The 23,650-nt window shown below is 41.6% G+C and overlaps 1 protein-coding gene across 1 annotated transcript; it reads left to right on the plus strand.

The window, feature by feature from the left end:
• The first annotated feature begins 1,310 nt into the window (after positions 1–1,310).
• Positions 1,311–23,356, plus strand: abcc2 (ATP binding cassette subfamily C member 2). The gene is made up of 32 exons (XM_071905455.2): positions 1,311–1,355; positions 3,475–3,648; positions 4,061–4,207; positions 4,300–4,440; positions 4,611–4,733; positions 4,917–4,972; positions 5,119–5,383; positions 5,983–6,182; positions 6,832–7,009; positions 7,566–7,820; positions 9,125–9,190; positions 9,516–9,653; positions 9,802–9,948; positions 10,040–10,124; positions 10,302–10,368; positions 10,477–10,603; positions 11,502–11,678; positions 13,056–13,223; positions 13,682–13,865; positions 14,034–14,169; positions 14,438–14,540; positions 14,667–14,886; positions 16,240–16,394; positions 16,605–16,760; positions 16,977–17,176; positions 17,636–17,762; positions 17,970–18,071; positions 18,889–19,032; positions 19,987–20,145; positions 20,231–20,397; positions 21,176–21,370; positions 23,086–23,356. Exons 1-32 carry the CDS (start codon positions 1,311–1,313, stop codon positions 23,213–23,215), a joined length of 4,737 nt encoding a protein of 1,578 aa, XP_071761556.1. The 3' UTR covers positions 23,216–23,356.
• The last annotated feature ends 294 nt before the right edge of the window (positions 23,357–23,650 follow it).

The following is a 23,650-nucleotide window of genomic DNA, read 5'->3' on the forward strand; positions in this document are numbered from 1 at the left end:
ATATCTGCAACACATGAACACACCTGCCTCATAATTAAACAAAATTGCTGTACAATTTTTTTGGGTCTAGCATTCGCTCAGAGACGAAAACCTGACACAACTCCTTTCCTTCTTCCCACACACACACACACACACACACACACACATACTACAGCAGCCATGCTCTTTGTTCTCTCTGTTTGTGTTGAACCAGTGTCTGGTAGCAATTTACCTCTTACCACTCTTTGGGGAAACTGGGTAAAAACATATGGGAGACCCAGAGCCTGCGCAGTAAGACAGAGGTTTGGTCATGTGTCATTTGTTTCCAATGAGACTGACCTGAATCGCTAGAAAACACCGACAAGGGAACTTAATCTGTAGTCTATCTCTCTTTGGTTTGAATCTCTTGTTTATGGCCAGCCACCTTCTGGCAATGATATAAGTGTAGGAAACACAGGGAGAGAGAGCAAGAGAGAGAGAGAGAGAGGGTGGGATAAAAACAAAACAGTACCCCACTGGCAAGCAGTCAGACCCCTCCCCCACCGTCCAACATTTTCACTGGCTCACATTTGAACAAAGCATTGTATCTTTGTAACACATGTAGCATTGTAACACTTCAATGGCTTCAACTCTATTTTGTCATTCCAATGCCTTGCCGCCTGACATGACTCGGCAGTTTGAAAATGGGTCTCAGTTCAGAGAGAGTGGAGGCAGGCGCAGAGAGAAGTTAGCAACACAACAGGAAAAGGGCCTAATGAGCCCCCCCCCCCCCCCCCCCCCCCCCCCACATTTCCTTTTTTGGTTTTCTTTCCCCCACATGCAATCCTCTTCCCCTGCTGTTGGACTTTAGACACATCTGCATGTCGAGGAGTGTCAGTGGGCTGGTACTGAGCTGGATTCTCTCACTACAGCGGTGGGAGTTTTCTCACATACTCATCATGAGCAATGCATGTTGTAGTTGTAGGCAGCAGAGGAGTCACTAATGATTTTACTATTATTGCCCGAAGACAATCCTTGAGATCTCCTGCATAAAAAGGGAACAATTACATGAGTCGAGACTCAAGTTAAGCATTAACCCTCCTGCTCTTGACAGACAACCAGTTTTGCCTCTGTGAACAACAAGGTTGCGAGGTCGGCTCTCCGTTTAAAAGAAGCCTCATAGCTCAAAGTCTCTCTGAGTCACGTCCTGCAATTGTCTCCTCTGGAGTGTGTGTGGACTGGAGCGTGTGTGTGTGAGTATTTGAGCCAGCCTTGGCAGCGGTGGAGGAGCGGACGAGACGGGTCTGGTTGTCTCGTCATCTAAGGGGGATTGAAGCGGATCATCTGGGACCATGCCTGCTGTGGCACTGGAGGAGTACTGTGGGTCCGTCTTCTGGGTGAGTGTGACAGACGGGGGAGAGTTAGCCAAGGGAAGGCATGCTGGGACTGGGGGAAATTACCTTAATCACGGCCTTAATTAGTGGATCTACCGGTATATCACTTTCCAGTTTTCCCAAAACATTGACAGACTTTTGATGCATCACAGCACAAATATGTTCACTAACTATACGTTCACTTACTAACTATAACTACATTGTCAGTCAAACATTTACAACCAATATGATGGACATAGTTATGTTGGTAGTTGTATAAAATACAACTAAGAAATGTGTTTTAAAGCAAAAAAAAAAAAAGAACATATTTAGATTTGTTACTGTAATAAATAAAATATTGTTTTATTTAGATTTATTTGAAAGCATTTCATTCTATTTTACCACTTTATAACTCAGAGAGTAAACATGTGACTAATGACTCAGCACTTCTGTCAAGTGCCCATGTTTATGTTACTCATCATCACTCATTGAATGAGCGATGCTTTTGTTTCTCAAGGATTTTTTCTTAATTACTCGCTTTACAGTTACAGGGACAGGAACCTTGTCAGGGCATCATACAGAATAGTTTGGAATCAAACTGAAATTCAATTGCTAGAACGCTACAAAGACCTTTATTAGCTTTATTATCCCCAGTGGGAAATTTGCCATGGAATCCATTCTGCTGCTGTCATTAATAAAAAGCAACAGTACACGTGTAATTGGCTTCACACTCAATAGGCAACTGTACAAAGGCAACCTGTTGCTCAAACCTTGAGTATTACTTCCAATTAAAAAGGATAAAGGAACAAATTAGTCTCTGTATGTGTTCAGACTGCACTGGGAGACCATAAGTGCTCAGAGTGGAGAATGTGAGGTGGCTCTATGCCTGTCCAAATCACACGCTGCTCATACAGTAGATGGCTTGAAATTCAAGTGCTAGACAGATATATAACATTAAATATTTTAAAAAAAAATCAAAAACATAGGCTTGAAAGACCACATTTTCTAAACCTTGTCGAGGTGTCGTGTTCTCTGAACCCTACCAACTCCCCAGTGTTCAGATCCTTTTATTTTGTTTAATTCTTTTACTAGAAAAATAATGTATACATAAATAACTGTACATACATAAAACAGCAACAAACACACCTGTTTCACCAAAAACAACAAAAAACAACAGAAATCAAAAACAAGTAGGCTATGAAATAAATAACACAAAAACAAAACAGGACAAAGATCATTCCAATAAACTTGGCCTTAACTGGTTTCATTTTCTGACATCGTCCTTCTCCCCCTCCTTTCCCTTTCCTTCCCCTCCTTTTTAATGTTTTACATTAAAAAACATTCATGTGTTTAATGTTTTCTCCTTTTATTCCACATTCCTCTCACATAGTCCCCCCCCTCTTATTCCTCTCTTTCCTCTTCCTGCACACAGCAGTGAGCAGGGATTTATGATTTAATCACATGTGAGTCAGTCTTGATTAAATTTCTAATCAGGGAGGTGTTCAATCCCTGTGGTTTAATGCAGTGTGAGCATCGGGGCTACCCAGGTGTGTTTGTGTCTGACTTTCCAAGAGCTTATGAGGGCTGTTGTGTGCTTATAAGATGCTGTCTTCATTTGTAGGGTTCTATCATTTGATGTTGTTAATCTGGTGTGTGTGTGTGCGCGCATCTGTGCATGCTGGGTTGTGTACCAATTAGGCTTCGACTGAATCGATATGGGTTTTTCAAGGCCTTCAGCGAAACTTTTAGGCTGAAGTTGCTGATAACCCATATTCTGTGCCGATATTCAATAAATTTGACCATTTTCATCCCCCCCAAAAAAGTATTCAGTGTTTCCCCCAGATATTTATTCTTGTCAGGGTGGAAAAAACCTCTGAAAGAGCATTTAGACCATTATGGGACACTAAAACTCCTTTGAAACCCAGACTAATGTAATTATTTGTTTCTTTCTGAAGGCAGGGTGACCCACCGCACCTATTCTATGGATGGGGAAACGCTGGGATACATTAGGAATTTAAATGAAGAATTACAAAACATATAATTCAACAATGATGAAATATGTAAATATGTGATGAGGGAGGAACCTCCATATCGGATAACTAATACAAGGCCTACACCTAACCCCAGTGCCACTGTGTCTCAGAATGCTTCGTTCCTGGATAGGGCGGACCCGGACCTCCCGGTGTGTGTGGAGCAGACGGTGCTGGTCTGGATCCCGCTGGCGTTCCTGTGGCTCTGTGCCCCCCGGCACCTGGCAGCTCTCTTCAGCAGAGGAGTGAAAACAAAACACATGTCCAAGCTCTACCTCTGCAAACAGGTAACAGTTGCAGGAGGAAAAGTAAATAAATTGGTAATATAATAATTGGTTCCAGTAACCATGGTGCTGACGAAGAGGAGGAAGGTGATGTTGATGATAGTAACAACAACAACAAAGTGCAATTTGAAAATTTGAAAAAAAGTGGCACTGCTCTTACAAAATTATTGATAGCACAAAATTGTAATATGAGGATATTTTACATAATGAAACCTCTATATTTAAGTGAAATTGAATGATAAATCTGAAGTAATAATTTTTTTACCAGCATCACATTTTGGAACAAAACTCTGCAAGTATGATTTCTGTCCAGTTAGGGATTGCAATTGTGAAAAAAACAATGATTTCTACATGTTTGACGCTCGCTCACTTGGCTTATGAGCCATTTGCTAATAATGTGTGTCTTTCCCCTCAGCTTGTGGTGTCTCTGTTGTTCCTGTCGGCCATCGCGGGCCTGGTGTTGACATTAGGAGAGGATTACGGCCCGGGAAGAGACGCCATTTCAACAGAGAAAAATGCCGGTGTATTCTATGCAAACCCTGTGCTGTTCGCTGTCTCATGGGTAAATACATACAGGTTTTAAATTAGTTCTGTTATTGCTTTGCTGCTCTGGTATTTACCGCTCTGTGCTTTGACCTTCTACTTCTTCCGTAGATCCTGCTCTTGCTGTGCCAGGAAGGAGTGAGGCGGAGGGATGGAGCGGTAGATTCCGCCACTCTCTTCTTCTTCTGGCTGCTCCTGGTAGTGTGCGACATCTTCCCCTTCCAGACCCTTCTGCGAGAGGCGCTCAGACTGGTATGGGAGAGATGTAATAGTGTTGGGAGCAAATGGGGTTAAGACAGAAGAAGATTGGAACCATTACTGAGGCAGAATGCAGTTATTTGTTTTGATGCACCCCAGCTTTCAATATCTACCTGCGATGCACCATCCACCCTCTTCTCCCTTAAACCTCTGTCTATCCCCAGGGAGAAATCCGTGATGTGCCTCGTTTCTGTCTTTTCTACATTTCCTTTGGGCTGGAGTTGATTGCACTCGTTCTTTATGCTCTGGCCGACGTCCCTCGGGAAGCGAAGAAACGTGTAAAGAAGGTACCTGAGCGCTCAGATGGAATCACGCGTTATGTGTTTTCTCTGAGCTTGTATGGATTCTACACCGTTAGGAATAATGCAACAAATGACCCACATGCTGTGCCTAGCTCTATCCAGTCTGACCCTCCATCATTTTAGCCTTCTGTTAACTTTATTCTATGTGCTGTTTTCTTTTAATCATAGAATCCAGAGGCAGGGGCAGCATTTTTGAGCAGAATCACTTTCAACTGGTTGAACAGGTAAATTCTGACTGATAAGAGGTTCGCTACAGTAAGAATGCCAACAATCCCCCTCAAATGACACTACACACACACACACACACCAAGATCCTTCAAGTTGTGCACTCTTATCAGTGTCTCCTTCACCTCTCCCCCTCTCTCTCCAGCATGATGTTGAAAGGCTACAAGCGGCCGCTGGTTCAGGAGGACCTGTGGGATCTGAACGAGGCGGACAGCACCGCTTACATCAACAAGCATTTCCAGCGCACCATGCAGTCAGAGCTGTGTGCAGCCAGGGCCAGGCTCCAAAACAAGCTGAAGAAGAAGACGACGACAGGGGGCAAGAACAGAGCGAGCGCCCAGGAAGAGGCCTTTCAGAGCAGCCTGTCCAACAGCCTGGGGAAAGGTGTCAGTCAGGATGTGCTGATGATGGTGAGAGTGGACACAGCGTACCAGGACACACATAGCACACATGCATGCACAGCGTCTAGCACTCAAACTGGATTGTATTTTTACTCAATTATCCACTCAATTACCTTTTCCCCCCACTTTCGTTTTAATCATAGCACTTATTGCACTGTTGGGTACATCTTTGATGCACAGAGCCGACACCACCAGTCAAACATTTGGACACACCTGATTGAATGTACTATGTTTTTCATTATCTTCAAGCCATTTTGATCTAAAGGCTTATGCTTAAATGCTTGAAATTTGTTTCTTAGACAAATATAAATAGTGAAGTTGATGCCTATGTATGAATTTCTTTCCAAAGCCTTTGACTTTCCATGAAGGCAAAGGGCGGCTACTTTAAAGAATCTAAAATATAAGACAGTTTTGATTTGTTTAACACTTTTTTTTTGGTCACTGCATAATTTCATTTGTGTTATTTCATAGTTTGATGTCTTTACTATTATTCTAAAATGTGAAAAATAGTAAAAATAAAGAAAAATGTGTGTGTCCAAACTTTTGACTGGTAGTGTATGTGCACAATATGTGTACAAAGACAGCGTTTAAAATATATTTATTTGCAGGAGGAAAAGGGAAAGAAAGAAGACAAGAAGGACAAGAAGAAGGACAAGAAGAAGGAAAAAAAGAATAAAGAGGAAGAGAACTATCCTAAATCATGGCTCATTCCCACCATTTACAAGACCTTTAAAGGGGTTCTGATTGAATCAGCCTTCTTCAAACTTCTAACCGACCTGCTGGCCTTCGTCAGTCCTCAGCTCCTAAAGTAAGTCATACCTCTTACTTCTTTCTTACATCAACAGTGAAAGCAGATATTGCCAGTTTCCCTTGTCTCCTAATCTGTGTATTGTTTTTATTGACAGGATTTTTGCATATTTTTATTGTTCAATATCTAATCTAACCTAATCTAATACTTAGACACATCACAAGACATCTATATCTTGTATAGCATATTTCCTCAAATCTGTACTTTTTTGTTGCCCTAGTGGCCTCGGGAACTGTTGTTTGTTCCCTTAATATGAAATCAGTCTCATCAATCATTAGCTCAGGGTTGAGAAACTCTTTGATGATAAGGTGTTAGGATGTTAAACTGATGGCAAAGTGGAACAAGCTACATAAAACTGCATAATAATAATAAAAAAAAAATAATAATAATAATAAAAAACCTTTTTTTTTTTTCAATCATAGCTTAACTATTCCCTCAGTGGTTAACTGAAGCATCAGTAGATACCATCAGTGTCTGAGAAAGAGAGAGGGGGACAGAACAAATGGGTGAACAGGATGAGAGTTGAAGGAAACGTTATTAGTACATTGAGTCAAATCTGTCCTGAGATATTGGATACAACACAGTAACAGGTGTCCCGGATGATTATGTTTTGAGCTGTCCCTTGAACTCCAGATTTGTCTTGTTCCAGAATGATGATCTCCTTTGCCCAGGACATGTCCATATATACCTGGACGGGCTACCTGTATGCGGTGCTGCTGCTGCTGGTGGCCTTTCTACAGTCTCTGTTCCTGCAGCAGTACTTCCAGCGCTGCTTTGTGCTGGGCATGAAGGTCCGCACCGCAATCATGGCTGCTGTGTACAAGAAGGTAAGCCTAGAAGTGACTGAGAGTGTAAAAATAAACACTATGCCAGTGTTTACATAAATTCACACCTTCACAATTATGTTACCTCTTTTAGATAGTGTTGAACACTCGCCCCAGAGCCACGTCAGCTCTTTAAGAGAACAGTCAACACTCGAATTAACACTTGTCAATTCCAATTAATTGTCACTAAAAACACAACACTGGAAAATGTGCTGTGTGGGATCCTTGTCACAGCTCAGTCACTCTTACAGTATACACAGGCTTTTAAATCAACAATTCAATGGCTCAGTAGTTTGGATGCAGCATCCTTCAATTTGCCTCACTGATTGGCCTCAAGGCCAATGACCCTATGAACCCGTGCCTGCTGCTCGGAGCAATTACAGGCTCAGGAGGGTTAATAATAATTTCTGTCTGTGTGTCTTTTATTGACTCTGTATAAATACAAGACTTTTCATCGTAAATATTCTTATAATGTCTCTTACTCTTACTTTTTCTTCTTCAATTCTTCAACATTTCTTCTTCCTTTTCCCTTTCCTGCCTCCTTGCTCCCTTCTCCTAGGCCTTGGTGGTGTCTAATGACACTCGCAAAGAATCAACGGTCGGGGAGACGGTAAACCTGATGTCAGCTGATGCCCAGCGCTTCAACGATGTGACCAACTTCATCCACCTGCTGTGGTCCTGTCCTCTGCAGATAGGTCTCTCTATTGTTTTCCTGTGGCTGGAGCTGGGGCCTTCTGTGCTGGCTGGCCTGGCGGTTATGGTGCTAATGGTGCCAATCAATGGACTGCTAGCCACCAAGGCCAGAAAAATCCAGGTTAGCAGAAATACACACACATACATTATATAGTGTGCAACTTTTGTATATAGTGTACATGCATATAACATGCTGAATCTAAATAGCAGGAAAGGTTTTTTATATACATTTGATTGCCTGTATTTTTTCCGATATTACCAATTTCACTTCCCATTTCACCACCCATCCCATAACAATCTCTACTTGGCCATTTGTTTGGACCTCTTCAATAGCATGTGTTTTCTTGATTCTATTGGAGTTGCAGTTCTATACTGAAATGGTATACTGTATCCATTTTGAAAAACAAAACAAACCAAAAAAAAAGATGATCCAATCTGTTCTGATATTTTCAGCCAAGAATATGTTTTTCATAAAAGTAGGTGTCATCCACCAATGGTGGATATCTAATTTAGGAATAAAACCCTTCATTTACAGGTAATAATAGTTAAGCATGCCATTTGGATACAGACAAACTATTAGAAACAGCATGTAAAAAAGGACATTGAAGTAAGTCACAATTCCAAAGGCAGTTACTCAGGTGAGTCATATTTAGGGCTGCAACTAATGATTATTTTCATTGTCGATTAATCTGTCGATTATTTTCTCGATTAATCGATTAGTTGTTTGGTCTATAAAATGTCAGAAAATGGTGAAAAATGTCGATCAGTGTTTCCCAAAGCCCAAGATGACGTCCTCAAATGTCTTGTTTTGTCCACAACCCAAAGATATTCAGTTTACTGTCATAGAGGAGTAAAGAAACCAGAAAATATTCACATTTAAGAAGCTGGAATCAGAGAATTTTGACTTATTTTTCTTAAAAAATTGATTAATCGATTAATCGTTGCAGCTCTAGTCATATTAAATTGAATGCCAATTTGCTGTATGTGCCAGCTGTAAAAGAGGTCTGATAATCACCTCTTTTAGATGTGAGTCTTCAAAGCAACACGAGGCAACTAACAGAGTTCCAAAGAGTGTGCAAAATAGTTGATGCCCGAATTGCAGGTGCATTGGTTACAAAAACTGCAAAATTGTTTTATGTGGCAAGAAACACAGTCTTGAAAATCATGACAACATATACCAAACACAATCAGTCATTAGCAAAGAGTAACACTGGTCGCAAGTAAGCTCACTGACAGGGACAGACTGACACTTAAAAGGTTAGTTGTTAAACGCCACAAAAATACGGCATCAAAAATTACCAATGTATGACAGCAGTTCAAGGAAGAGTGAAGGTGTTCTGAAAGCAAAGGATGGCCACCACCTGTAGGTATTGGGATAACAATTAGCCTAATGTAATACAATTTTGTTTTTCCTTTTCTCCTCAGATTGAAAACATGAAGTTCAAAGACAAGAGACTGAAAATCATGAATGAAATACTGAATGGGATCAAAGTGAGTTAATAACCCCACCATTTCAGGTAGCTGCTGTAAGATCACTACCTGTGCTTTTCTATTCAATAATGGTCCAGCAGGATGGGTGGAGGCGGGGGATTGTAAGTGTGTCCTTCCTTAGAAGAAAAGCTTTCATGCCTCAGGAAAAAGCAGCAATCTGCAGTGCCCTTTATTGTAATTTGTTCACCACCTGTGGATTTTTGGCCTTGACTACAGAAGGTAAGAATGCTTTTCCCCTGTTCCTCGAGTGATGCAACACCCTTCCTTTTCTTTGTGCTCCACTGCCTTCTGCCCCCTCCTCCCCTCCCTAATGTCTGTCCATTAGATCCTGAAGCTGTATGCGTGGGAGCCATCCTTCCAGGCGCAGGTGGAGGGGATTAGGGACGAGGAACTGATGGTCATGAAGAAGTTTGCCTACCTCAATTCTGTCTCCACTTTCATCTTTGCCTGTGCTCCAGCTCTGGTGAGTGCTGAGAAAGAGTGTCAGAAAGAGAGGGAGGGACAGGGACAGGGACAGGGACAGAGACAGAAATGAAAAGATTTGAGACAAGACGGTCTTACCAGAATCTGGAACCTTGTTTCTCAATATACTAACCATGTCCTTTCTGCAGGTCTCTCTGGCCACCTTTGCAGTGTTTGTGGGGGTGAGCTCAGAAAACGTGTTGAATGCTGAGAAAGCTTTCACCGCCATCTCTCTCTTCAACATCCTTCGTTTTCCACTTGCCATGCTGCCCATGCTCATTGCCGCGATGGTGCAAGTAAGGATGCACTTACACACACGCACGGAAACATACTGAACCTATTCTAAAATTGTTCACATCTGACTAACCGAGTTGTTTGACTCTTCAGACGACAGTGTCTAGGAAGCGCCTGGAGAAGTTTCTGGGAGGTGAAGACCTTGACAGTGACAGCGTGTCCCATGACCCCAGCTTCAGTAGGTCCACAATCAGCACTTGCACCTGAACCCCTAACAGAATGTTGACCAGGCTTAATTAACAAATGCAGTGGTCTTTCATGTGCTTGTGTGTGTGTGTGTGTGTGTGTGTTTATGTCTGTCCTTCTTTCTGTCCATCTGATTGCATCTCTCTGTCCATCTGTTTCCATCTATTAGATACTGCTGTTAGTGTGTGTGATGGCTCATTTGCTTGGGAGAAAGAAGCTGAGCCTGTGTTGAAGAAGTAAGTTTGTTGCTTCACAGGCAACATCCCACATTTAGAACACACTGGTGTATTATATTATCCCAAACATATTTTTATTATATTTGTGTGTGTGTGTGTGCTTGTCAGTGTGTCCCTGGACATTAAGCCTGGCCGGCTGGTAGCAGTGGTGGGAGCGGTCGGCTCTGGGAAGTCGTCTCTCGTGTCGGCCCTACTGGGAGAGATGCACAGTACCAAAGGCTCTGTCAACATACAGGTTAGGGTTACACTTCATTTACGTCTTCATGTCTGTTTAACAATATTAAAAGTGCTACATGTAGCATTTTAACCTCAATAAATCATTACGACATTACTTCTAATTAGTATAATTACTGTAAACAAACAAGACCTTTGCTATGAAGACTGGCAGCCTCTAGTGGCCTCTACACTGCATTTTACATTGTGTGCCACTGGGTCAGATTTGGCGGGAAATGTGCTGGATTGCTTTATGGCACAAAACAGGAAGAGGGCGCCGTTCTTCCAGAGCAAACTGAGCTAAAGCTTTCAGAGTTTTTGCCAATGGCAGAAAGTGTGTGTGTGTGTGTGTGTGGGGGGGGGCTACACTGGTATTTTTGCTTACTGTGATGTCATTTTTTTGAGTATCTTCAAATGTTTCATATCCCTAAAATCTGCACAACCCAAGCTGAAAGGCTATGTAAATCAATAAACCATAATAACTGGAAAAAATATTGAAATTGTGCCATAAATTAAAAATTAGACATGTTTTTTGACCAAAATTTGCCAAATACACACACTAAACATATTTAGCCACAGAAATTGTAAATGTAAGGAACATGAACAAAATATTTCTCAACACTCCAAAATTTATTTGAACTATGTACATCTTTTAGTTTTTGAGATATGCTCATTTTTGTGAGCAGAGTGCAAAGGCGTTTTTGTCAGTTTTGGCCCTCCCACCCCGGCGAAGAGGGTAACCGATGTCTGGAAGACACCTGGCACTAACTCACTAAATCACATTATGTTTCAGAGAACACAAAGTGCTTCAAGAGTGTTGTCTCTCTTACTATTTCACCCTGTTTGACCATGAAGCCTGGGCTGGACACCACTGGCTTAGAGGGAACATTTCACCTGACTCTCAGTGTCTTTCCTTCCAGGGTTCACTTGCCTATGTGCCACAGCAGGCCTGGATCCAAAACGCTACTCTGAGGGACAATATCCTGTTTGGCTCGGCCCACGAGGACAGGAGGTTCCAGCAGGTGCTGCAGGCCTGTGCCCTGGCCCCCGACCTGGAGCTGCTGGCTGGGGGAGACCTCACGGAGATTGGGGAGAAGGTAAGAGAGATTAGGCTGTCTGGAGATTGCTGACAAGGGGTTTGACATGATGGTGGTGGCAGTGGTGATGTTGGTGTGTGTGTGTTTGTGTGTGTGTGTGTGTGTGTGTGTGTCATCCTATGTGTCTGCACTCTGAGCATTCAGTGAAAACACAAACTTAAGACACTGAAAAATGCAGCCAACATTTGTCTCAGTTGGTTCAAAAGCAAGAGGCGATTGGAGAATTGTGGGGGTTTTTTCTCTCCATTTTATGATTGAACAAGTGTAACACCGAAATCCGATCAGATGAAACTTATGCCGATGGAACGAAGAAAATAGTACATTTATCAATAATTGTAAATAGGCAAAAAAGGTGGGAGACAGGACTTTGAAAAAGCAGATTTTGAGAAGTCTCTTCACTTTAAAAAAAAAAAATCACAATTATTATTTACAATTACTATTTACAATTATTGGTGAACATATTATTTTCTTTGTTCCATCAACATTCATTCATCCTTCCTCCAACTGGATTTCAGTGGTACACTTGTTCAAACTGAAAGGTTTAATAAACATAAAGAAAGCAATTAAATTAACCACAATTCAGCAACATGACTAGTTTTTTTTCATATATTGTCAGAATCTGCTTTGTTCGGGTTCGTTTATGTGCTAGAAGTGTGATTTTGAGACCTGTTCCGCCATATAATGGCAGTGAATGCAATTCTTCAGTCGCCTCTCCCGGAGCAGGCCTGGAAGCTACACCACCCAAAGTACTACCAAAGATCAACATCACTTTAAAGCTAATAATGTGTCTATTATGTTCTTCTCTCCTCTCCTTTGCTCTATTTTGTTGTCTTCTCTCCTCTGCTCTATTTTGTTCTCTCCTCTCCTCTCCTCTCCTCTACTTTATTCTGTTCTGTTCTCTCCTCTCCTCTCCTCTACTTTATTCTGTTCTGTTGTCTCCTCTCCTCTCCTCTCCTCTCCTCTCCTCTACTTTATTCTGTTCTGTTCTCTCCTCTCCTCTCCTCTCCTCTACTTTATTCTGTTCTGTTCTCTCCTCTCCTCTCCTCTCCTCTCCTCTACTTTATTCTGTTCTGTTCTCTCCTCTCCTCTCCTCTACATTATTCTGTTCTGTTCTCTCCTCTCCTCTACATTATTCTGTTCTGTTCTCTCCTCTCCTCTCCTCTCCTCTACTTTATTCTGTTCTGTTCTCTCCTCTCCTCTCCTCTCCTCTACATTATTCTGTTCTGTTCTCTCCTCTCCTCTCCTCTACTTTATTCTGTTCTGTTCTCTCCTCTCCTCTCCTCTCCTCTCCTCTCCTCTCCTCTCCTCTCCTCTCCTCTCCTGTCCTCTACTTTATTCTGTTCTGTTCTCTCCTCTCCTCTCCTCGGCGGTGCTCAGGGCATCAACCTGTCTGGCGGTCAGAAGCAGCGTGTGAGCTTGGCCAGAGCAGCTTACAGCCAGGCTGATATTTACCTGTTAGACGACCCCCTGTCTGCCGTGGACTCTCATGTGGGCAACCATCTTTTCGATCAAGTGATTGGACCCAATGGACTTCTCAAGGACAAGGTCAGAGCTGAGTCCAACTCTGAAGAGAAGTGTTGATCAATACCTAAGAGTTTCACTCCAAAATGAAACAGCCCCCATTTGAAGAGAATTATTCCTACTCTTGCAAAATGATTGATAGGACAAAATATTTACAAATTAAGCACAATTTTTAAAAGATAGTAGGTAACATAAGTCTTTGGTTGACGAAACACTTACAGACTGTGTTCTCAATATTTTAAAGATCTTGAATGATGAACTTTTACCAAAATGGATATATAGCATTTTGGAGGTGAACTCTTCATATGAAAACTAAAATAGGTAGATTAGTAAAAACACATGATGGTGGATATACTGTTCTAATGAGTCCAGCGACATTGGCCATTGTGTCAAGCTTGGAACACATTTATATTTTCAGTTTTTGCTTTCAGAAGAGACCCACGGTTTGACCGCCATGGCTCAAAGTGTCTTTGTCTGTACAGACTCGTATCCTGGTGACTCATGGAGTGAGCTTCCTGCCTTATGTGGATGAGATAGTGGTGCTGGTGGACGGGGTGGTGTCCGAGGTGGGATCCTACCACAGCCTCCGCGCCAGCAGGGGAGCGTTCTCTGAGTTCCTAGACACATACGCCAAAGAGCAAAGCAATAAGACCCACACAGAGGCAGGTAGGTACATCTGGTTTCCCGCTGCATTATGGACTAGTACAGCTGCACAAAGTACTGCACTTTTGTGGCTGTCCTCCATCTGTGTGTGTGTGTGTGTGTGTTTGTGTGTGTGTACTATATGCCTGATGCATCTACAGGTACTATATGTAACCATTCATGTGTGTTCAGAGCCTGGCATCGATACTGCGGAGGTTGAGCTCGTCCCTGAAGTAGAGGACCCTCAAGCCGACTCTCCTTTGGAGGATGTTGTCTCTGTCACACTCAAGAGAGAGAGCAGCATCCGCCGCAGCCAGCGCAACGGCAGGTTAGAGAGGAGGAAAGTGGTGGGGGAGGGAGGGAGGAGTGTGGGTGTGTGTGTGTGTGTGTGGAGGGGAGGTGGGCTTCCATTAGGATACATTAGGGTCATTATTAAGAGGATCTGTAAGACTGTAAGACTGTAAGACTCGTGTCCACAAAATTGACACTCATTTGTCTTTTTCATGCTCAGCAGAGAAAGATATGCACTTTATAATTCCACTGAAGATATTGTTTTCTTCTTTCTTTTTCATTTTTCTTTCTCTCTCTTTGTCCAGTGTCAGGCTAAGGAAAAATAGTTCTATTAAAAAAACAGCAGCTGTTGAAGAATCAAAGAAAGGCCAGAGGCTGATAGAGAAGGAAACTATGGAAACAGGACAGGTAAATTGAGCTAATTTAATAAGTTTAATACACTCTTTCAAATGCACCACATCAATCCAATGTACACACATGGCCACACACATCTACAGCTGTGTTCTAAGCCTTACTTCCTTGTCTAATGTCCAGGTGAAGTTCTCCGTATACCTCCAGTACATGCGTGCAATGGGCTGGGGATACACCGCCATGGTCTTCCTGATTTACTTAATCCAGAACGTGGCTTTCATTGGCCAGAACCTGTGGCTGAGTGACTGGACCAATGATGCAGTGGACTACTACAACATGACCTACCCTGCCTCGAAGAGGGACACCAGGGTGGGGGTGTTCGGAGCACTGGGGGTGGCTCAGGGTAAGCGCTGACAGGGGGCCAGTTAAACTCATTTAAAGAAAACAAGTAGTTGCTTAGGCCCTATATTAATGCGCTAATGTTTGTTTTTTTTCTAATGCCCGAATTACCTCCTTTGTTACTGTTATGTTTAACATTTTTGTTTTTCAGCATTATATTGACTGTTTGCATCCTTCAAACATTAGTTTCCACAGACAGGATGAGCTTTTTCAAGATACTGAAAACCTCAAGGTTGGATCTGCTGAGGCAGAGATACTTTTACATTGATTTAAATGAAAAGGGAAGGGTTAGAACACTCAACTAGTGTTTTGGTCACTTGTTAGAAAAGCTCAATCTAATTTCCTGGGAGTGCAGCTGTCTGTTTAGTCACCTCACTGGCAAAAACACCAAAAACCTTGAAGATTGTCAAATAATGCTGAGAACATGATTTATGGAAAAGTGAAAGTGCCCCAATAATTAAATACATCAATAAAAGAATGAATAAATAAATAAATAAATAAATATAAAGAGTATTCTTTCCTTTTTACCTTACAACTGGGCCAGTTGCATAAAGACAGACCTAGTTTAGACTTAAATGTGACCTTAAGTCAAACTTGCTATAGACTCTTATATTGACCTGTTCCTACTACTTCTTGATTGCTGTAGATCTCTAATGTTTCTCCCTCTAAACACTCTCTCTTCTTCAGGCTCTTTCCAAAAACCAAAGATTTGTCATCTTGTATGAAACAGCTTCAGTATTTAAACTTCCCACTCTGACAGTTAGGCCGACTTGTTGCCATAACAACAAAATTCTTAACTCAAGATTAGCCAGGGGGGAGGGGCTAACTTTCCTGCCTCAAAATAAGTCAGTCGTAATATTTAAGTAACAGACAGTCTTAATTAGCCTAGTCCAACCTGAGCATCTAAGACCAGTCTAAGGCTTAGACTAGTCTTAAACTAGCTTTATGCAACTGCCTCCTGGGATAGTCATGTTGTCTATCCCAACTGATAGCAATCGTCTTGCCTGTTTGTCAATGACTGCCAAAAGACTTTTCACAGTGATCTCATAGAATTCTATTATTACGAATATTGTAAACATATGATTGTAAATCCTTAGTCAATGTTCTTTTTTTAACATGAAGCGCGCTGACAATTACAATGAGTTGTAGAATGTGAATATACTGTAAGTACTGACCATTTTGGAGAAAAGTACACTTTAGTCTCACTGCTTCACACAGACATGAAAATGTTCTTTTCTCTCAACCTTGTCATTATTTTTTGGAGAAAGTATTATGTTTTTCGTTGAATGAAGGTGCAATTACAGGCTTTTGAAACACTCTCTCTCTCTCTCTCTATCTCTCTCTCTCTCTCTGTCAGGCATCTTTGTGTTCCTTGGCACCCTGCTCCTAGCCAACGGTTCGATCGCTGCATCTCGTATCCTGCACTCTAGGCTGCTTAACAACATACTGCGAGTTCCCATGCTCTTCTTTGACACTACACCCACTGGAAGGGTGGTCAACCGCTTTGCAAAGGTGGGAATTATCATTTGCCCTTTCATGATGCTAAGACCCTTAATCAGCTGGATAGGGGTTAGAAAACCATTTTATTTTTATCTTCATCATGCCAAGCGCAATGATGACACTGAGCATACAGTATATTTTTCTCACATAGTGGTAAAATAGCATGTCGGTACATAAAAGAGGCCTAGAAGGTCAGTTATAACATGGCAGTGTGTTCTAAAGGACATATTCACAGTGGACGAAGCCATTCCCAATTCCTTCCGCTCCTGGATCATGTGTCTGTTGGGCGTGGTGGGGACGCTGTTTGTCATCTGTCTGGCCACACCTTTCTTCACCATCGTCATCATCCCCCTGGCCGTGATCTACTACTTCGTACAGGTGAGCAGAAGAAGATTGGATGGGAAAAGGAGAGGAAAAAACATAGCAGGAGAAAGGAGGGTGGAGTAGGAGCAGCATTTATTGAAAAGTAATGTAAAGAAAAGAAATGTAAACAGTGAGTCTAAGAGAAAGAGGGTGGCTTGCTCCCATCATCACATAAAGGGCATCCATCTCAACCTTCCACTGTTTTCTATTGCTCTCTTTCTCTACTCCCAGCGTTTCTATGTAGCGACCTCCAGGCAGCTGCGTCGGCTGGACTCAGTGTCTCGCTCTCCCATCTACTCCCACTTTGGCGAGACGGTGTCAGGTCTGTCAGTGATCAGAGCCTATGGACATCAGGAAAGGTTCCTGCAACACAATGAAATAACCATTGATGAAAACCTCAAGAGTGTGTACCCATGGATAGTGTCAAACAGGTCTGTTGGAACAACTACTGCACCTGCACACACCAGAGCATGTGAGTGGAGCAGAGCGGACATAATTTAATTTGAGCGAGGAGCACATTTTATAAGATCCTGCTCCACTCAGGCTGCTCTGCTCCGCTCAAACCAGAGTGCCCTACTTCTCCAAACCGCAAGTCATTTACTGAATGCTAACAATAAGATCACAGATAGGAAACCAACTGATGAATTCAAAGTGGATGTTCCATCCTGTCATTAACAAAAATAGCCTATTATTATACTTGATTGCACATGAGCGAAATATTGAGTAGGGTTTCAACTCGCTCCACTCCGCTCACTTGCTCTGACACACACATACACAAATACATGCACACTCTTACTCATGGGATTTTCAATATATTGATGAATGATGAAACCCTTATCTGTGTGTGTGTGTGTGTGTGTGTGTGTGTGTGTATTTTGTGCATGCTACAGATGGCTGGCCATCCGTCTGGAGTTCCTGGGGAACCTGGTGGTGTTTTTTGCCGCTCTGTTTGCTGTCATCTCCAGAGAGTCACTGGACAGTGGTCTGGTTGGCCTGTCTATATCCTACGCCCTCAATGTCAGTACTCAACATATACTCATACTCATCACACACACACACACACACATACACACACTACTCATATCCATGATGGTAATGATGATAATGATAGCAGTAATGATGATGATGATGATGACAGCAGCGATAACAGTGACGCTGGTGGTGGTGAAAAAGCTATTTGATAATGTGAATTAACACACTCACTTCCCCATTGGGGCTTTGTAGGTAACCCAGACCCTCAACTGGCTGGTAAGGATGACCTCAGAGCTGGAGACCAATATTGTAGCTGTGGAGAGAGTCAGCGAATACACAGAGCTTGAGAACGAGGTATGCGGAGGCTTTTCTGTACTTTTCGGTACTTTCTGTACTCACACTCTAATAAAAGATCAACTACCAAGACCAAATTACAACCATTTTATTTGGATACGCACAATAGTTGCTATTGAGATAGAGGGGTTGAAAAATTGGTCAGTGTTACATATTTTGACTCTTGTTTCCTTTCATTTTTCTGATCTATGTGGTGACTAACTTTTTAAAGTTTTCAACTTTTGGCACAGTGTAAAGGCAGTCAACTTTTACCAAGCAAATGTTAAAAACCACAGTGTTTGTAAGCAGTGTCTCCAGCTTGTGTCCATTATAGACTGATATTTTTCATACCCTTTTAGTATATGCATATGTTTATCAACAAGGGATCCAATGTCCATTCAATTGTATATAGCTAATATGCAACTCATTAGAACACATGACCTGAAGGTATGTTATTACTCATACCTCAGTGTAATGTCAATACATTCAGTGACCTTAGCATTACATACTTACACTACATAGTCATCAGGTAGGGTGGTTTTGGCACAACTTACAGGCTCTACACCAGTATTTAACAATCTGGTGTTTGCATGCATTTCCCTTAAATGAAACAAAAGTGTTGTAAAAGTACTCACCCCTTCTGAATCCACAAACTGCATGAATTTTACATCTAGAGTAGGATAGGATATAGTCTTTACTAGTGTACACAAGTGGGCCCAGCAGTAGCTTAGATCAAGGAAGGACATGCTATGAAGTTGATTATCGTATTGTGTAAAAGGCTTGGCTTGACAACTTATCCACCTTTAAGCATCTACACTCTGTGTATGTGATTCCACAGGCTAAGTGGATAAGTGACACTCGGCCTCCAGAGAAGTGGCCTGAGGCAGGAACGCTACGGTTTGAAAACTACAAGGTCCGCTACAGACCCGAATTAGACCTGGTGCTGCATGGAGTCACCTGTGACATCGACAGCACTGAGAAGGTCCGTGTGCGAATCTGTGTCTGTATACTGTATATGTTAGTGTGTGTGTGTGTGTGTGCGTGCGTGTGTGTGTGTGTGTGTGTGTGCGTGTGTGTGTGTGTGTGTGTACGAATCTAAATCATGAGTTATCTAATGGCATGAGTTCTATAACGTTACTAGAAACAAGTTTCAACACAGAAGTGAAACACAGTAATGGCTGGAGATCAGCATGTACACTCTGGGCTTATGACTTAAGGTTATTACCATCAACATTAATACTTTTGCTATGGCGCATCAAAACAGAACACGTCCTGATGTGAGACTTTTGCCAGATAAAGACCAGATAATCATCATAAATAGAGCTGATGGGTGATAATGTTACCTCTCCCCTATGTGCTGTGTTAGGTAACTATGCTCTCTGTACATATATTTAGAGAACAGAATACAGAAGACGACATAAAACTACACCAGATATATGTCCTCGATTTATAAACCATGTCTACAGAGATGGTAATCTACCATTACCCTAATGCTTATCTATTACGATTGATAGTTGCAAGCAGATATTCAACGGATACCAACAATATATCAACAAAAGACAGTGACTGCTTACAGTACGTTAGCAGTAAAACTACATTAGCAGGTTACTGTCAAAGGAGGTTTTTTGGGGGGTTGATTACGAAGTTGAAAGTTGAAAATAGAGAGAGACATGAAAGTACCACTTGGTACTGGGTGTTTAGTATAATATGGTATCAATCCATGATAGAAAGTAGCAAAATGTACATTTATTTATGTGAGAAAATTGCAGATTATCACTTTAAGTTCATGTTTTTCAGAATGCACACACACATACACATACTGTACATACACACACAACACACAAATACACTGATAAATCTATGGCCAGTTACTGAAGACTATAAAATGTACATGAATGATCAGCTGTGACGTTTTGCCCTCTCTCTGCGCGTTCAGATTGGTATAGTGGGCCGGACTGGAGCCGGGAAGTCAAGCCTGACTAACTGCCTGTTCAGGATCATTGAGGCTGCTGATGGTCGTATCCTTATTGATGGGACAGATATTTCCACGATAGGCCTGCACGACCTGAGAAGCAGACTCACTATCATACCACAGGTACACACACAGAATGCGCACACACAAACTCGCACACAGCGTTTAATTAACAATACGTTTACTTATTCCAAGCCTGTGTTTGTAGGACCCAGTGTTGTTCTCTGGGACTCTGAGGATGAACCTGGATCCATTTGAGACAGTCAGTGATGAGGAGATCTGGCGAGTACTGGAGCTCTCCCATCTGAAGGATTATGTAACAGGGCTACAGGCAGGATTACAACATGAAGTCGCAGAGGGGGGAGAGAACCTCAGGTGGGTTAATCCAGTACACAAATATACAGTCAACATAGTGGTGAATGGCACTGAACAAATGTTATGCCCAGATGCTGTAAACTACAAACATCTGGTACATCTGTCTACATCTGACCAAAATCAGCATGGCGTTAATAGTAATTGGATATTAGCATGATAAAGACACTGTATCTTTACTTCTTTGTTCTATTATCCTAAATATGTTTTTTGTTGTAGTTATTTTTTGCTTTATCCTTAACAATATTCATTCAGTTCTTATCTATAGCATCTTGGTCTCAACCTTTTCAATCATTACTGCATCATGACATATTTTCTATTGTTAATTAAAACTACAGTGTGCCAGTCCTGTTTGCCACACTTCATTGATAATCCTGCTGCTGCACAGGTTGTGCTTTAGTTGTTCACTGCTGTTTTGTGTTCCGCCGTCATGTTTCCATCAAATGAGCTTGTGGTGAGGTGACTTTGTTAATTGGTTGTGTACAGACACAGCCAATTAATAAACATCAAATACTTACAGCATTCCAGATACATTGCAACTAGTAATTAGTGCCTTCCAGTGCGATGATGTTCAGAATCCTCAGACAATTACCTTGTTATTAAAGGTCTGGGAGGTCTGTGTCTCAAACAGATTGGAATGCAACCCCCACACAACTCATGTTTTTGCCAGCTTGTCCTCACATATCTTATGTCAGGAATTGTAAAAGCCTCAAATATATTTGAAGCATGTGCTCATGAGTGTCTGTGTTGTACTTTATTCGACCTCCATCTCTCTCCGCAGTGTCGGCCAGAGGCAGCTGCTGTGTCTGTCCCGGGCCCTGCTGAGGAAGTCTCGTATCTTAATCCTGGACGAGGCCACGGCAGCCGTGGACCTGGAAACGGACAACCTGATTCAGACTACCATCCGCAAAGAGTTCTCCCACTGCACCGTGCTCACCATTGCCCACCGCCTGCACAGCATCATGGACAGCTCCAGGTGAATGAATGTGTTTCTCAGTTGTTGATGCTGATGTTTTCAAAAGTACAAAGCTAAAAGAAAAGAGCGTGCAACTTGAATTTGCTTCATTTTCTTTTACAAAAGCCTCATGTCTGCAGCTTGCTGGGTGTGCATTCATTCTATCCGTTCCTATTCCTTCCTATTCCTCTTTTTTGCATATTTATGAGCCCATAAATGGTCTTGAAAAGCTCCGATCCACACTACTGAGTATGGGGCATTGTTCTTTTATGAGACATGTTTTCATGTGGGCTAAGATACTTTTTTTGTTCCCGTGGTAAATTCATTTGTTGCTGCACCAACACATATCTGAGACACGGTACAGAACATTTAACAATACGATATAATAAACAAATCAGCATGTGGTGGCACAGTAAGCAATAGTTCAAATAAATGAAATAATAATTTAGTTATTCTAACATCAAAAACTATAAATTAAAAGCAGTTAATAAACAATTCCACCAAGTCAAACAATTAAATCAACTGTACTAAGTTCTGTTAAACAAAAATACATAAATTCTAATAAACAACCGAGATTTCATTGATATTGCCTAAATCATGAGTCATGAATCATCATTATTTTTTTTATGTTTTATATTTTTGTAGATCTTTAGCTACTGTTTATGTGTCTGCTGTGTCAGTGGTCAGGGTAGAAGCCAGATGGCCACAGCTGTGTGAGACACTGGCATTCATGTCTGTAAAGAGAAGTGGACATGAAAGGATCTGCTCGGCTTTAAAGTCTTCCAACACTCAGTTTTGAAGCTTGAATTTTGACTGGTTGTTTCCTCTTTTTTGTACTTTTGACATGTTTTATTCATGTTAGGTTATTTTGCAATATTCCCTGTGGAAATGCATGTTATCATTTTAAAATGGAATTTATGATGTCACTGTCAGTCAGTGGAGAATTCCACAGCATGGTATCAGAACCTTCAGCAGCAACAGTAACAATAGATATGGCTGTGGTGGAAGTTTTCTGTAATAAAGAGACTGGGAGATGAGAAGTTGTCCTTCTGTTATCTTTATTGCTTGCAAGCAAGGCACAATGCCCACCCAATGAGTGTGTGAGACAACCAATGTGTTTTGTCCACCCTTTTTATAATCATGTAGTAGAAACAGCTGAGTCATGAGAAGTCCGACACATTCTTATACTTGAAACATTATGCGATTAGGATGCATCAAAATCCAGTTCCTACTGGACACTCAAGGCCATCTCTGGGCAGAACCTTTGTTTATCTCAAACTGGTGGAGAATGGAAAACTACTGAAGGCAGAGACAGCATTCAACTGAGGAATGAGATTGTGCTTAATACATAATGAATAGAATGGTATATAATGGTATAATATAATTTCCACTACAATGGCTACTGCTGAATAATTCTCTTTTCCTACATTTAAACTAAACTAAGTTTAAACTCCCCACTTAATGTATCCCGTTATAAAAAAATATCAAACAACAAAATCCACTGCACTACATTATTATTATTACATTATTATATTAGTATATTCATAGTAAATCTGACTGTGAACCTCCAAAATCACCTGTCAGTCTTGTTTGCTAGGGCCTGACATCGACATGCGTGGTCAGGACTTCCATTGTGTGACTGCCTGTCAACTTGACCTTCTCGGGTCCGTTGTGAACGGAAAGTATACCATTGGTAACTCTCTCTCTCTCTCTCTCTCTCTCTCTCTCTCTAACAGGGTTATGGTGCTGGATGCTGGCAAAATAGTGGAGTTTGATTCTCCTAACAACCTGTTTGAAAAACAAGGCCACTTCTATGCCATGGCAAAGGATGCTGGGATAACAGGAGTCGACATCACAGCTCTCTGATTTTACACTTAATGACTGTCACTTTGCTTTTTTGAAAGGTTGTGATTCCATATCCAAAAGAAGGAGATAGTAGCTTCTGTGGTTTGATTTAAAAGATTGAATTGTGCTGTGATGTAAGAAATTCTCCAATGTAATATTTGTATTTATAGGGAGGGTGGGGGGGTGGGTTGTTTCTTTTTTATTAAAATCAACCAACATACTCTTAGGTTGTGCATTTTAAATTGGCCTTTGATATTAAGCGTTGGGTCAACTAAATACCTGCTCCCTTGCTAAGAGAATGTGATGGTGATTTCTTATTTTTTGCCAGTTAATGGATCCTAAATGGCTGTAACTCATAAACAGTTTGGAATAAATTAACTTACTTGAGCTAATCCTCTTGACACAGTGTGTGTGTGTGTGTGTGTGTGTGTGTGTGTGATTGCGCCGTGTTGTATT

The sequence above is a fragment of the Centroberyx gerrardi genome, chromosome 15, assembly GCF_048128805.1.
Source record: "Centroberyx gerrardi isolate f3 chromosome 15, fCenGer3.hap1.cur.20231027, whole genome shotgun sequence".
Taxonomy (NCBI): domain Eukaryota; kingdom Metazoa; phylum Chordata; class Actinopteri; order Beryciformes; family Berycidae; genus Centroberyx; species Centroberyx gerrardi.

What these genes read in the sequence shown, in the direction of transcription:
- abcc2 (XM_071905455.2), top strand. Translation starts at nt 1,311, where the DNA reads ATGCCTGCTGTGGCACTGGAGGAGTACTGTGGGTCCGTCTTCTGG. An exon ending in ACTTTCAACTGGTTGAACAG is followed by an intron (nt 4,973 to 5,118) that starts GTAAATTCTGAC and finishes CTCTCTCTCCAG; the next exon opens with CATGATGTTGAAAGGCTACA. An exon ending in TGATCTACTACTTCGTACAG is followed by an intron (nt 16,761 to 16,976) that starts GTGAGCAGAAGA and finishes CTCTACTCCCAG; the next exon opens with CGTTTCTATGTAGCGACCTC.